Here is a 16,733-nt window from a genome sequence, read left to right as displayed (position 1 = left end):
CAAAAAATGAAACCAGACCACTACCTTACACCATATAATAAATTTGAATCGACTAAAGACTTAAATGTAAAACCCAAAACCATTAAACTAGAAGAAAACATGTCAAACATAAGCTGTTTGACATCAACCTTAGCAATGTTTTTTTTGGACCAGACTCCTTAGGCAATGGCAATGAAAACTAAAATAAACAATGGTTATACACCACAACAAGAAACTTTTGCACAATGAAGGAAAAAATGATCAACAAAACAAAAAGACAACCTACTAAATGGGAGAAGATATTTGCAAATCTCACATCTGATAAGGGGTTCATATCCAAAATACACAGAGATTTTCCAGAACTTAATATTAAGATAACAAACAACCTTATTAAAAAATGGGCAGAGGATGGGGTGCCTAGGTAGCGCAGTCAGTTAAATATTCGACTCTTGATCTCAGCTCAGGTCTTGATCTCAGGGCAGAGGACTCGAATAAACATTTTTTCAAAGAAGACATATAGATGGCCAACGGGCACATGAAAAATAACTTAACAGCACTAATCACCACCACAGAAATGCAAGTCAAAACCACAATGAGATATCACCTCACATCTGTCAGACTGACTTACAAAAAGGCAACAAATAACAAGTGTTGGTGAGGTTGTGTAGGAAAGGGAACCTTTGTACACTGTTGGTAAGAATGCAAATTGGTGCAGCCACTATGGAAAACAATATGGAATTTCCTAAAAATATTAGAAATACCACACAATCAAGCAGTTCCACTTCAGGATATTTATCTGGAAAAAGTGAAAATACCAATTCAAAGAGATATATACACTTCTATGTTCATGGAAGCATTATATACAATAGCCAAAATATAGATGCAATCTAAATGTCCATGGATGGATGTATAAAGAAGATGTGATATAATATGCAATGGAATATTACTCAGCCATACAAAAGAATGAAATCTTGACATTTGTGAAAACATGGATGAACGTAAAGAGTATTATACTTAGTGAAATAAGTCAGACAGAGAAAGACAAATGTATGATTTTATTTACATATGAAATCTAAAAACAAATGAACAAAGCAAACATACGCATAGATACAGGGAATAAACTTGGTTACCAGAGGAAGGAGGGCTGGGTGTAGAGGGCAATATAGATAAAGGGGATTAAGAAGTACACATTTCTGGTTATAAAATAAATAAGTCATGGGATATAATTTACAACATAGGGAATGTAGTCAGTAATATTGTAGCAATTTTGTATGGTAACAGTTGGTAACTAGACTTGTCATGGGATCATTTAATAATGTATAAAAATATCATATCTCAATGATATACATGTGAAAATAATAGGATTTGTATATCAATCATACTTCAATTATAAAGAAAAACAATTCATATTCTTTATTTTATATTTATATTTTTATATTTTATACTTATAAGGAATGAGCATTAACAGGGAGAAAAAGAGAATTGACATATTCCAAATCAAATGACTCCTTTGAATAATAAAGCATGAAAAAATTACATCTCTGCCATTGACAGGACCAATGAATATATATGATTTAGAAATACTAGAAATATCATTTAGTTTCAAAATAAATAAGCACAATATTACTTATAACATTAGATGTCAACTTAAGTCTTAAAATAACACAAATAATGAAGGCAAAAAATAGGGCAGATTACCTTTCTGCTTATAATATCCAATTGCCTTCAAAATATTTCTCCTAAAGAATATCTTGTTAATGGCTATAATTCTCATTCTTATTATCGTGATACTGACTATATAAAGAATGAATTTGGAATTTAACATATACAATTTGAAATATGTCATCATTTGATTTAGTAAATTAAATAAGACATATCGAAACATATTCAACATGTCAAAATACTTAACATAGGAAAAAATCCAGATTAAAAATTTTTCCAATAAATCGATAGGAATATAAACTTACATATAATGATTCAGACAATGTTAAAAAAAAGATATAAAGTAAGTAGTACAAGGTCTTTTAAAATAAATTTTACTGATGGCTAAAATCAGCTGGAAGTGGGGTCCAGTTATCTACCAAAATTTACATAGCATAATAAAGATATTAATTAGTATTTTTTGCAGTGTTTCAGAAAGCATAAGCATTTCTTAAGCCAAAACTGAAAACATGAAGCATAACCAACAAAAATTCTAAAACAGTTTTACACCCCTGAAAAATCATATATACAGGAAAACAAAGATTTGAAATAAGTCAGAAAATATGTTTCAATATACAACTATATCAAATTCAATATTCTCCATATCTTACTCTCATCTACTTACCTGGATCAATTGGGTAAGTATTCATTATGGTCCATAGTCTTGTGGCCCTTGCTGATGGAAAGCTACTGATTGAAGTGTCAGATGCAGGTACTGTATGAGTTTGTGTAGAAATGACATCTGTTCTTTGAGAGATGGGAGGTAAATGGGTAATTCTCCCTCTTTCATCACCACAGAAAAGCCCAGTGGAGCACGTCTGCAAATGATAATTATCATAATTAAGCTCACAGTTTCTTTGTCCCCGAGAGAGAACTTTTTAAGTTAGTTTTGAGGTTTTTTTCATAGTCACATTAGATAGCTCAAATCATAGTTCTATTTTGCTTGGAAATAAAATCTCTACAGTAAATTTTATCTGTATTTAAAAATTAATCTAATCCTTCAAATTTTGGATATACTCAATTGAATGCCTAAATTTATTCTTAAATCCTTTAATTTTAAGCCAAAATACTACTTTACATTTCTTTTGAGGATATTTTTTTTCCAATGAAAAATTTGTACTGTATGGTAGTCAATATGGATCTAAAAGCTTCATTACAAATTATAAACTTTCTGTTCTAAATGTCATATTTAGTTGGAAACTAATATAAAATGCAGTGTATGCAACAGAATTTGAAAACATTCTCTTGTGATGTTTGAATCATTTTAATTTGTATTGGCTTATAAAGCAATGATCCTTATATGGTTTAGTTTTATGTGAATAGCCTATTTCTGCCATACACTTATAAGATAATGTCTGCATAAAGAAATTGTTTTTAGCTTATAGGGAAGAGAATTGTGATGCTTATATAAATAAGTGCAAAATGTATCAGGGGATTCTCCTTTAAATGTAGAATTAGGGCAGCTCGGGTGGCTCAGCAGTTTAGCGCCGCCTTTAGCCCAAGGCCTGATCCTGGAGACCCGAGATAGAGTCCCACGTCGGGCTCTCTGTATGGAGCCTGCTTCTCCCTCTGCCTGTGTCTCCCTCTCTCTCTCTCTCAATCTCTCTCTCTCTGTGTGTGTGTGTCTCCCATGAGTAAATAAATAAAATCTTTAAAAAAAGAAAAAAGAAAAAAAAGAAACATAAATAAATAAATAAATAAATAAATAAATAAATAAATAATTAAAACCTAATTGTACTTTTTGTAGATTTGGAACTTTATGAAAATACAATTCAGATATTATTTAAAAATGGTTATGCATGCCTATTTCCTAATACTAAGGACTTATTCAAAAGGTATCCCTACTTCACTGTACTAGTGTTTGTCCAAGACTGTATCTAATTTACACAAAATGTAAATTTTGCTTTAGATATCTTTTTGTCACTTGTTTCAGTTGTAAATTCTGTATTCACTTTAAACCAACACCTGAAGGTATTTATAAAGTCAGAGGATTCTTGATGTTATATAACTGCTATAAAAATATAACATATAGAAAAGAGTAAAAAAGTGAAGCTAGAAGTGATAGAAGAAACAGCAAGAAGAAACATGTTCTATGATTCCACATATTAAGGACCAAGAGAGGGATGCCTGGGTGGCTCAGTGGTTTAGTACCTGCCTTCTGCCCAGGGTGTGATCCTGGAGACCTGGGATCGAGTTCCATGTCAGGCAACCTGCATGGAGTCTGCTTCTCCCTCTGCCTGTGTCTCTGCCCCCCCCGCCCCGTCCCCGCCTCTCATGAATGAATAAATAAAATCTTAAAAAAAAAAAAAAGGACCAAGAGATATGTCCTTTTCTCCACTCAAGGGTAAGCAGCAAACCTTGGTAAGAATTCACAGATTAGTGAAAATGTACAGAAAACTAAGATAGAGAACAGAATGCCAATATGCTACTTTATGGTAAAAATGTAGCTATTATACATCTCATAAATATTTGCATGGTCAACATTTTCCTTCTAAATAACAACCAGAAGTCATTATTAACTAGTCTGAGAAATCACCACCACAAGGTTAGAGAATCCTCAAATGCCCCATGAATAACAAGTTTTCTTCATGACAGCATTGTTACACAAGAATCAGAGATTTCCTTGATGTACATTAGTTTAGAACATGTAAAACAAGGTGATTCAAATGTTTAATGATGTAAGGCAAAGATATTACCATAAGAAATATCTGGAATACTTGATATTCATTGACTAACTATACTTAGACAGCTTTACATTGGCACTGCTAATATTTGTCTCTACGATTCTGATATGTTCTCTAATGTTGTCAACTCTTTTATCATTAAATACGTTAATACATTCATTCTTCCAGGTGACACTAAAGTCTAGCAGCTAGGAAGCCATACTTTCTCACATCTTTAATGTCTAGGCTCACATCCATCATGTGCTGTTCTCAGAGTTTAAGTCTTAAAGGTGAATTTATTTTCCTAATTCAGAGTTTGATAGGAAACATCTTGGTATATTCCCAAGTACCAACAATTAAAATCATAAAACTTTCTTAAAAATTAAATGCTCTTCCAAATAAATTTTAATATTTTGTTTGACCTCTCCCCCAACTGTCTTCTACATGTGTGTTGCACGCACCACACACACACACACACACACACACAATTTATCCTAGAGAAACTTCTTTATTTTCCTTAGTTAAATTCTAAACCACATGATAAAGCTTACTACATGTTTACTAAACCTATTTCTTCTTCCTCTTGGACTACATGTCTTAGTCATTCCTGTGTTTATGTGTGACCATGTGATTTATTTCTAACCAATGAAATGCAAATGGTCATGAATTGTGCCACTCTCAGACTGATCCACAAAGAGTTTGCTATGTATGAACTTCCAGTCTCTTCCTCTATGTTGTGACTTTGAAAAACACATGATAATGAGGGGGCAGCCACAAAAGGAAGTTAACCCAGATCCAGGGATCTCTCTTTGAAAGACAATATTTGAAATCAGAAACACTCACTTGGACTTCATATGAATGAAAAATAAATTTAATCTAGAATAATTTTAGAGTTTATTGTCATACCAACCAGCATTGCCTTAGTAAGCAATCAATCTTTCCCTCATTTGGTAATTCTGGTAATATTTTTTGTTAGTTACAAGAAAATTAAACCAAACAAAATACCTCATAAATGGTTGTACATTCCTTTTTCCATAACTACTTGATTGCACTGACAGATATAAAGATTCCAAATATTTAGCTTTAATTCAGTAAACCTTAATTTTGTATATTTCCTCCCTAACCTCACAGTTTACTTATTTTGCCAATACATCTCTCATTCACTCACCATTCATTTGTCAAATATGTATTGAGTACTTATGAATAGCATAATGACTTACTTGCTGATATTCATTGAAATGTAATATGCACCAAGATGAAGATAGTCATTTCTATTTTTTCTTTCTGAATCTGTATTTGAGGAGTACAATGCAGATAAAATCTTTTGAATGAGAGCTTTATGAGAATAGGTCATCCACTTCCCATGGACAATGTGTAAGCTTCTATGTCTTTACTCAAAGATTTATTGATCAATTACTAAGTGTCAGTGATTGTTGCAAGTGCTAGGAATAAAATAATGAACAAGATAGGCAAGGTTTCTCCCATTATATAGCTTGTATTTTAGTAAAAGGATCAGAATTAATTAATACCAATTAGTAATAAGTGACTTAAAGACAACATTTTGCAAGATAAGTAAAAGGAAACAGAGGGAGGACTCTTTTAGACAAAGTTACCAGGGATGTCTTCTCCGATCAGGGATCTGAATTAATGTGATCCCTGATCTAAGAAAAGAGCATCCAAGGCAAACAGAATGGTGGTACAAGGCCCTGAGGCAGGAACATGCTTTGTATGTTTGAAAAATAGCAAGGTGGGCAGTGTGAAAAAAAGAGATTAATGGAAGGCCACCAGTGGATGGAAGTGAGGTCACAAACATAGGCAGGAATGAGATCATGTAAGATACTTTGTTATTGAATTTGGAATTAATTCTCAGAGCAGTGGGAAGCCATGGAATATTTGACAGAGTAAAAATATGAAATGGTTTGATTTATATTATGAAAGGATTAAGTTAATGTCATGTAGATAGTAGACTTTTAAGGGAGTTTGGAGCACAGGAAAGAATGGAAGCTAGGATACCAGTTGGAAGCCAGCAGTAGTCTAGGTAAGAAATAAAATATATTGGCCTGGAGTACAAATGGTGGATATTGTGACTATAGGTTATTTTCAGGATGTATTTGGAAAGCAGAGCCTATAATATATGCTGATAGATTAAATGTTTGGAGTGGAAAAAGAAAGTGTAATTAATGATTCCTAATTTTTTTTTTAAGATTTATTTTTAATTTTATTTATTCATGAGAAACAGAGAGAGGCAGAAACACAGGCAGAGGGAGAATCAGGCTCCATGCAGGGAGCCCGATGTGGGACTTGATCCCAGGTCTCCAGGATCACGTCCTGGACTGAAGGTGGTGCTAAACCGCTGAGTCACCAGGCTGCCCCCTAAGTTTTTATTTCTATCAGTGGGGTGAATAGTGGTGCCAGTTACTAATTTGAATAACACTGGTGAAAACCAGTTAGGAATCAGAGGTAGATCAAGATTTTTTAAAGTACTTTAAACTTGATAAGCTTATTAGCTATCCAAATATGAATATAGAGTAGAAAAATGGAAATATGAATATCTTCTGAGGCATAATTACCCTGAAATCATTTCAATTAAGTAAGAAATTATTATTTAAAGGAAACTAGTATTATCTCATAGTCCTTTCTAATTCTCCAGTTGCACAGCTAAAAAAAATGGCAAAGCCTAGACTCATATATAGGCCTTGAAGCTCCAGAATCTATACTCAACAGTCACTATGCCTCCAGCTACATCTTCAACATTTGTTATAAACAATTCTACCCTCTAGTTGATTGTTTTAGATAATAAAATTAAAACATTCTTCTACTCTACCAGCCTAATGAACATCACTGTCAATTAAATTTAATGATGACTAACAATGTGTTAAGATCCAGGCAAAACAACATTTATTCTTGAAATGAACTTACAACCCAATTGATTATTATTTCTTATTCTATTGACAGTATTTATATTTGAAGACATAATGTGCTTCATCCTCATATTCTACTTGAAGTGATGAGTAGGTAATACAGCAAAGAAAAAAAAAATCCCAGTGGTAATGATCAGTTTCATATCAATCTAATTCTATGTTTTTTTCTACTTTCCTCAGAACTGATAGGCCAAATTTACTCTTTAAAGTTTCACTAAAGTGGGATCCCTGGGTGGTGCAGCGGTTTGGCGCCTGCCTTTGGCCCAGGGCGCAATCCTGGAGACCCAGGATCGAATCCCACATCGGGCTCCCGGTGCATGGAGCCTGCTTCTTCCTCTGCCTGTGTCTCTGCCTCTCTCTCTCTCTCTCTGTGACTATCATAAATTTAAAAAATAAATAAATAAAAAATAAAGTTTACTAAAGTAATTGACAGTTTGAATTTTTCCAACACTATCAAAATATACATTATTAATATACTTCATTGTTTATATAGCAAACTACATAATTTGTGGAAACCAGTGTAAATGAAAACATAGAGCCTCCTATTGAAAAATGATTTTTTAAAAGATTTTATTCATTTATTTTGAGGGAGAGAGAGAGGGAGTGAGGGAGAGAGAGAGAAGAAGAAGAAGAAGAAGAAGAAGAAGAAGAAGAAGAAGAAGAAGAAGAAGAAGAAGAAAGAAAGAAGAAAGAAGAAGAAAGAAGAAAGAAGAAAGAAGAAAGAAGAAAGAAGAAGAAAGAAGAAAGAAGAAAGAAGGGGCATGGATAGAAGCAGAGGCAGAGAGAGAAGCAGACTCCCCACTGAATGGGGCTTGATCCCAGGATCCCAGGGCCATGACCTGAGCCAAAGGCATAAGCTGAATCAACTGAGCCACCCAGGTGCTTCCAAAAAAGGTTAATTAAGTCAATAACAGCAGGATATTAAAGTAAGTATTGTATGTGGGGGGGGGTGAGTATCTTCTAATGGGTAGGGTCTTGTGCAAGTCACATATCCATGATGTTTGCTGGTTTATAATATGAATTTTGCCAGATTATATAAGTGGATTTATCTACCTGCAGCTGGAGACTCATTGAAAATTTGCTCAAGGTGATATTTGCCTTTTTAGATTGAAGTATCTTTTTGATAATTGGAAGAAACAGTTCAGATGACTGTTAATGCTAAATTCATGACATGGTGCTCCTTGTAGAATTTAAAGGAAACATCAGGCAGAGCAACCAATATAAAACAACTAAGCAAAATTCATTTCTAATTGGTATAGGCTTAGTTACCTCATCAATTACAGTTCTAAGAAGCAATAAATTCTTCCTAGTTTCATATAGACTGAAGCTTTAGATTATTCTAATTGGAAGTATCATGTTTCATTAGGAAAGTTTCACTAAACTGAAGTTCTTTTTAAATAATTTCTGCTTTCTGGCAAACTTTTGCACCATTTACATAATTTCCAATTCTATGAAAATTTTACTACATAAAATCTACTGCAAGAAATTCTCAGGTCTCATGTTACAAATCAATGTCCAGTCACAAAACCAATAACCAATAATTTACATCTAGTTAGCATACTCTCATAACTTGTTTGTTAGATAAAGAAAAAAAAAAAAAAAACCTTCCAAGTTGCTGATTCATTGTTGTTATCTTATTAAGAATATTTGGCAGAATTCTGTCTGTGGTTCTCAAACTGGATTAAGAGATGAAAGGTAAAGTAAGTGTCAATATGAATGTGAGAATAATATTTGCAGATAGATTCATTTACCCACAAAATAATAAAAGAATCTATATCAATGATTGGAGATCAAATATTAAGAACGCTGACATAAATTATATAATATTGAGATACTTTGTGCCATCAAATTGGACTAAATAAATATTTCTAGTTTTTCTAGAATTTCCTATATAATATCAATATATGGAGTCCATACCAATAATTAGAATTGTTTTTTGTATGACCATTTGTACACCAATTTGACTTGTATGTCTTATCAGCATTCTAAATGTGCCTCTGACCACTCTCCACTGAACATCCTATGACTGAGACATATAGTCGGTGGTCAGTAAGCATTTGTGGGAAAAAAAATAAAATACCTTTGAAAATGCATTTTATCTAGATACTTCCCCATTTCCTTTTTCCTATGAACATAAAACTCCATGTTCTTAAAAAAAAAAATCACGTAAGAAATTAGGATTTTGGAATAGTAGTCTGATGAAATATCCCTGGGATTTCCAAACCCTGAAGACTATGGATGGTCTACATGACCAGAACTTTACACAGACTTAGTATTAACCTTGTCAACTAAAAAGTATGTAGTCTAAGCACTCAGTTTCCAAAAATAAAGTCTCTTCATGTAGTATTCTAAATATGACCGGCTCCCTCCAGTGGTGATCATCTAATCTGCTCCCTGGAGGCTAGGTCCGTGGTCAGACCTGATCTAACCGTGTCCTCTGTACAGAACTCATTTGAATGGATGCACATAGATAACTCTACAGATGGTATAAATTATCCCTCTGCCTGGGCTGTGCGTGCACTAATGCTAGCTGGATACTAGTGCTTATTATCTATCTCAAACATCTATGAAAAATGCGGCAGTCTTTCAAGAAACACACAGCACTAGAGTTATTTTCTTCCTGCATGATGACTTGACAGAAAATGACAGGAATTCCCACTTCCTCATTGTGCACTTATTTCTCTTCTTCCTTCTTTTAGGTGAAAATTGTGGCTGGGTTGGCTACCTATTCCTTGAATTTGATGCATCAAGTTTTTCCCTTTTCTTTTCTTTTCTTTTCTTTTCTTTTCTTTTTTCTTTTTTTCTTTTCTTTCTTTCTTTCTTTCTTTCTTTCTTTCTTTCTTTCTTTCTTCTTTCTTTCTTTCTTTCTTTTCTTTCTTTCTTTTTCTTTCTCCTTCCTTCCTTCCTTCCTTCCTTCCTTCCTTCCTTCCTTCCTTCCTTCCTTCCTTCCTTCCTTCCTTTCTTTCTCATCAACATCATCAACACCTCTCTCTCTCTCTCAAATCTTAACTAATACATCCAGAATGGCTTCTGAGTATCCTTCCTGGAACTCTGCAATATGGTCCTCTTTTTTATATTAAATTCTAGGTTATCCAAAATATCCTTTTGTGAATATTTTAAGTGTCCATTTCTATAGGAGGTTTATGATGAAGATTTCTGTCTGCAGCGTGTGGCTTAAAGCCCTTCAAAAACCTTTTTAATGTGTTGGTCAGTTGTTGTTCAAATCACCTACTTTTCTTTCTCTCAAATAAGGTTAATGATTAAAAATAAAATCCTAGACCATGAACAAAACCTATGAATCCATAATTCAGAAAGCCATGTAAAGTCTGAAGAACACTGAGAATTTGTAGACTTTTCATCTAAGTAGAAACACAGTAGCCCTTCATTTAAGTTTTATGGTGTAAGATAAGCACTTCTGCAATGTCTGATAATGAAACCTCTACTTTCTTGAAGTGAGGTCTCTACTTGTTTAGAAGATAACTTTATTTTCTCTCATTGAATTTGGCTACCAGATCTTCAGGGGATTTGCTTCAGTGGAATTTTATCTGAAAATACAGGTTCATTGCTTTTCTATACAATTCTAATCTTCAGGGACAATTTCTATGGGAAGTAATGAATAAAGGGATAAAGTTCCTGAGGACTCTACTGAATCAGATATTTTCCTTGAGCTGGCCATTGGAAGACATTCAAGAAAGATAAGTAGAAAGTACAGCTCAGAGGAGAAGTCAAGATTAATACTTGACTAAACAAATGTTCAGGCAACAGGTATTATTGCAGAAAGTTGATGAGGCAAGAAGTTAAAAAACACTGTTTTAGAGGCAAACCCTCACTGTTTTTAGAGGCACTGTATTTACAAACTACAGAATATGTGCCAGTTATTTTTTATTTATTATTTTATTATTATTCTTAAAAGTATTTTATTTGAGAGAAATAAAGCATGAGCAGATGGTAGGGGCGGGGTTGAGGAACAGAAGGAGAAACAGACTCCTTGCTGAGCAAGGAGTCCAAAGCAGGGCTGATCCTAGGATCCTGGAGGATCATGACCTGGGCCAAGGATAGACAAGTCTACTGAGTCACTCAGGCCCCTCTAGAGTTATCTTTTAAGATAAGAGTCTGACCAGGACATTCTTAGCTTAAAAAATTGTCAGTAGGTTACTACTTTCCTAGGAAAAAGTAAAAACGATTTAGCCAAGCACACACAGCCACTGGTAATTTCTAAAAATATATTCTTATCTCTTATACCTTTTTCTTTTTCAATTACTAGTTCACATATATTGTTTTCCTTCCTGATTCCCACTACTGCTGCATATTCCCATCCTGAAGCTAGGTAACTCAACTTTTTTGATTCAACTCAACATTCTCTTGGAAATCCTATGTTCCTTATGTATTTTTAAAATGTATCACTTCTGTGCTTTCATGAAATATTGTGCAGACCTTAATTGCAGCTATTATCTGTCATAGTGTGATTGTTGTTAGACATGTTTTGCACTTCAAGTAGACTATAGCTTTTTAAGAGCAAAAACCAGTCCTTAAGTGTCCAGCTAGTGTGAGAGATCATAGGCTAGTAAGGAATACTCTTTGGGAGCCTGTAGCATAAGTCTACGTAAGTTTACTTCATGTTAGGTTAAAAAGAAGGGAATAATAGTTTTCATGAGTTGGAAGCTCAAAAACCTTTGATCTAGTCAACTCAAATTGATCAGATATGTTGAACTGGAGTCTTGAGACAAGATCTTCATATTACTTGGTTCCACTGAAGTTCACGGGTGACATAAAAAAAAAAAAAAAAAAGCCTGAAGAGTCCAATGGGTCTACAATTTGAGAACTAAGTTTTAGTTACTAAAATAAAAGTATAATTTGATAAGTAAGCTATATATTGGAATATGAATTATATATGAAAATAACTCAGACCATGTGCATGAATCATATATTTCTATATATTTATAATAAAGATATTTAAACCTATTAATAAAGATATTTAAACTTTTTTTCCTTTTTATTTACTAGTAAATGCACCTGTACATGAAAAACATATTTTTTGGACTTATAGATAGATTGCAGTTATAATAAATTTGCTTTGAATACTTTTGTAATGTTTGCACATTAAAAAACCCAGAAAACTAAAAATCCAGATCAATTTTTAGAAATAAAATAACTCTTATAACAAAAACATATTATATTTTGATAGAATGTATATACAAATAGAATACCTCAAAATTCTAAGCGGATAGTATTTTATTAACTTTCTACAATGAATTAATTCAATTACATGTCAATTATGTTGATTCTAATGGGAGAGGTACTAGTGAGTTTTTTTTAATAAATTTATTTTTTATTGGTGTTCAATTTGCCAACATACAGAATAACACCCAGTGCTCATACCGTCAAGTGCCCTCCCCAGTGCCCGTCACACATTCACCCCGACCCCCCACCCTCCTCCCCTTCCACCACCCCTAGTTCATTACCCAGTTAGGAGTCTTTATGTTCTGTCTCCCTTTCTGATATTTCCCACACATTTCTTCTTCCTTCCCTTATATTCCCTTTCACTATTATTTATATTCCCCACATGAATGAGAACATATGTTTGTCCTTCTCCGATTGACTTATTTCACTCAGCATAATACCATCCAGTTCCATCCACGTTGAAGCAAATGGTGGGTATTTGTCATTTCTAATAGCTGAGTAATATTCCATTGTATACATAAACCACATCTTCTTTATCCATTCATCTTTCGGACAACACCGAGGCTCCTTCCACAGGTTGATTATTGTGGACATTGCTGCTAAAAACATCGGGGTGCAGGTGTCCCAGCGTTTCATTGCATTTGTATCTTTGGGGTAAATCCCCAGCAGTGCAATTGCTGGGTTGTAAGGCAGGTCTATTTTTAACTCTTTGAGGAACTTCCACACAGTTTTCCGGAGTGGCTGCACCAGTTCACATTCCCACCAACAGTGCAAGAGGGTTCCCCTCCACATCCTCTCCAACATTGGTTGTTTCCTGCCTTGTTCATTTTCCCCATTCTCACTGGTGTGAGGTGATATCTCATTGTGGTTTTGATTTGTATTTCCCTGATGGCAAGTGATGCAGAGCATTTTCTCCTGTGCGTGTTGGCTGTGTCTATGTCTTCCTCAGTGAGATTTCTCTTCATGTCTTTTGCCCATTTCATGATTGGTTTGTTTGTTTCTTTGGTGTTGAGTTTAATAAGTTCTTTATAGATCTTGGAAACTAGCCCTTTATCTGTTAGGTCATTTGCAAATATCTTCTCCCATTCTGTAGGTTGTCTTTTAGTTTTGTTGACTGTATCCTTTGCTGTGCAAAAGCTTCTTATCTTGATGAAGTCCCAATAGTTCATTTTTGCTTTTGTTTCTTTTGCCTTCGTGGATGTATCTTGCAAGAAGTTACTGTGGCCGAGTTCAAAAAGGGTGTTGCCTGTGTTCTTCTCTAGGATTTTGATGGAATCTTGTCTCACATTTAGATCTTTCATCCATTTTGAGTTTATCTTTGTGTATGGTGAAAGAGAGCGGTCTGGTTTCATTCTTCTGCATGTGGATGTCCAATTTTCCCAGCACCATTTATTGAAGAGACTGTCTTTCTTCCAATGGATAGTCTTTCCTCCTTTATCGAATATTAGTTGACCATAAAGTTCAGGGTCCACTTCTGGGTTCTCTATTCTGTTCCACTGATCTATGTGTCTGTTTTTGTGCCAGTACCACACTGTCTTGATGACCACAGCTTTGTAGTACAACCTGAAATCTGGCATTGTGATGCCCCCAGATATGGTTTTCTTTTTTAAAATTCCCCTGGCTATTCGGGGTCTTTTCTGATTCCACACAAATCTTAAAATGATTTGTTCTAACTCTCTGAAGAAAGTCCATGGTATCCCCATGCATAGGGATTGCATTAAATGTGTAAATTGCCCTGGGTAACATTGACATTTTCACAATATTAATTCTGCCAATCCATGAGCATGGAATATTTTTCCATCTCTTTGTGTCTTCCTCCATTTCTTTCAGAAAAGTTCTGTAGTTCTTAGGGTATAGATCCTTTACCTCTTTGGTTAGGTTTATTCCTAGGTATCTTATGCTTTTGGGTGCAATTGTAAATGGGATTGACTCCTTAATTTCTCTTTCTTCAGTCTCATTGTTAGGGTATAGAAATGCCACTGACTTCTGGGCACCGATTTTGTATCCTGCCACGCTACCGAATTGCTGTATGAGTTCTAGCAATCTTGGGGTGGAGACTTTTGGGTTTTCTATGTGGAGTATCATGTCATCGGCAAAGAGGGAGAGTTTGACTTCTTCTTTGCCAATTTGAATGCCTTTAATGTCTTTTTGTTGTCTGATTGCTGAGGCAAGGACTTCCAGTACTATGCTGAATAGCAGTGGTGAGAGTGGACATCCCTGTCTTGTTCCTGATCTTAGAGGAAAGGCTTCCAGTGCTTCCCCATTGAGAATGATATTTGCTGTGGGCTTTTTGTAGATGGCTTTTAAGATGTTGAGGAATGTTCCCTCTATCCCTACACTCTGAAGAGTTTTGATCAGGAATGGATGCTGTATTATGTCAAATGCTTTCTCTGCATCTAATGAGAGGATCATATGGTTCTTGGTTATTCTCTTGCTGATATGATGAATCACATTGATTCTTTTATGAGTGTTGAACCAGCCTTGTGTCCCGGGGATAAATCCTACTTGGTCATGATGAATAATTTTCTTAATGTATTGTTGGATCCTATTGGCTAGTATCTTGTTGAGAATTTTTGCATCCATGTTCATCAGGGATATTGGTCTGTAATTCTCCTTTTTGGTGGGGTCTTTGTCTGGTTTTTGAATTAAGGTGATGCTGGCCTCATAGAACGAATTTGGAAGTACTCCATCTCTTTCTATCTTTCCAAACAGCTTTAGTAGAATAGGTATGGTTTCTTCTTTAAACGTTTGATAGAATTCCCCTGGGAAGCCATCTGGCCCTGGACTCTTGTGTCTTGGGAGGGTTTTGATGACTGCTTCAATTTCCTCCCTGGTTATTGGCCTGTTCAGGTTTTCTATTTCTTCCTGTTCCAGTTTTGGTAGTTTGTGGCTTTCCAGGAATGAGTCCATTTCTTCTAGATTGCCGAATTTATTGGCGTATAGCTGTTCATAATATGTTTTTAAAATCGTTTGTATTTCCTTGGTGTTGGTAGTGATCTCTCCTTTCTCATTCATGATTTTATTAATTTGAGTCTTCTCTCTCTTCTTTTTAATAAGGCTGGCTAATGGTTTATCTATCTTATTAATTCTTTCAAAGAACCAACTCCTGGTTCTGTTGATCTGTTCCACAGTTCTGGTCTCTATTTAATTGAGTTCTGCTCGAATCTTTATTAACTCTCTTCTTCTGCTGGGTGTAGGATCTATTTGCTGTTTTTTCTCTAGCTGCTTTATGTGTAAGGTTAGCTTTTGTATTTGAGTCCTTACCAGTTTTTGAATGGATGCTTGTATTGCAATGTATTTTCCCCTTAGGACTGCTTTTGCTGCGTCCCAAAGATTTTGAATGGTTGTATCTTCATTCTCATTAGTTTCCATGAATCTTTTTAATTCTTCCTTAATTTCCTGGTTGACCCTTTCATCTTTTAGCAGGATGGTCCTTAACCTCCACGTGTTTGAGGTCCTTCCAAACTTCTTGTTGTGATTTAGTTCTAATTTCAAGGCATTATGGTCTGAGAATATGCAGGGGACGATCCCAATCTTTTGGTATCAGTTCAGACCCGATTTGTGACCCAGTATGCGATCTATTCTGGAGAAAGTTCCATGTGCACTTGAGAAGAATGTGTATTCAGTTGAGTTTGGATGTAAAGTTCTGTAGATATCTGTGAAATCCATCTGGTCCAGTGTATCATTTAAAGCTCTCGTTTCTTTGGAGATGTTGTGCTTAGAAGACCTATCGAGTATAGAAAGAGCTAGATTGAAGTTACCAAGTATAACTGTATTATTATCTAAGTATTTCTTCACTTTGGTTATTAATTGATTGATATATTTGGCAGCTCCCACATTCGGGGCACATATATTGAGGACTGTTAAGTCCTCTTGTTGGATAGATCCTTTAAGTATGATATTGTGTCCCACTTCATCTCTCACTACAGTCTTTGGGGTAAATTTTAGTTTATCTGATATAAGGGTGGTACCCCTGCTTTCTTTTGAGGACCATTCGAATGGTAAATGGTTCTCCAACCTTTTATTTTCAGGATGTAGGTGTCCTTCTGTCTAAAATGAGTCTCTTGTAGACAGCAAATAGATGGGTCCTGCTTTTTTATCCAGTCTGAAACCCTGCGCCTTTTGATGGGGTCATTAAGCCCGTTCACGTCCAGAGTTACTATTGAAAGATATGAATTTAGTGTCATCATGTTATCTATTCAGTCCTTGTTTTTGTGGATTATTCCACTGGACTTCTTCTTAAAGGGGAATTTTAAGAGTCCCCCTTAAAATTTCTTGCAGAGCTGGT

At 34.8% G+C, this 16,733-nt stretch overlaps 1 protein-coding gene across 1 annotated transcript in view; it reads right to left on the bottom strand.

The window, feature by feature from the left end:
* The window catches only part of EYS (eyes shut homolog), a 1,513,100-nt gene that overhangs the window by 715,333 nt on the left and 781,034 nt on the right, over positions 1 to 16,733 (bottom strand). Inside the window, exon 22 of the mRNA XM_072832461.1 lies at positions 2,306 to 2,498. Within this exon, the coding sequence (XP_072688562.1) occupies positions 2,306 to 2,498 (193 nt within the window). The remainder of the gene's footprint in view (positions 1 to 2,305; positions 2,499 to 16,733) is intronic.

Source organism: Canis lupus, chromosome 7 (assembly GCF_048164855.1).
Source record: "Canis lupus baileyi chromosome 7, mCanLup2.hap1, whole genome shotgun sequence".
NCBI classification, from domain to species: Eukaryota; Metazoa; Chordata; class Mammalia; order Carnivora; family Canidae; genus Canis; species Canis lupus.
Note: the sequence above shows the minus strand (reverse complement) of the source record. Positions and strands in the feature narration are given on the sequence as shown.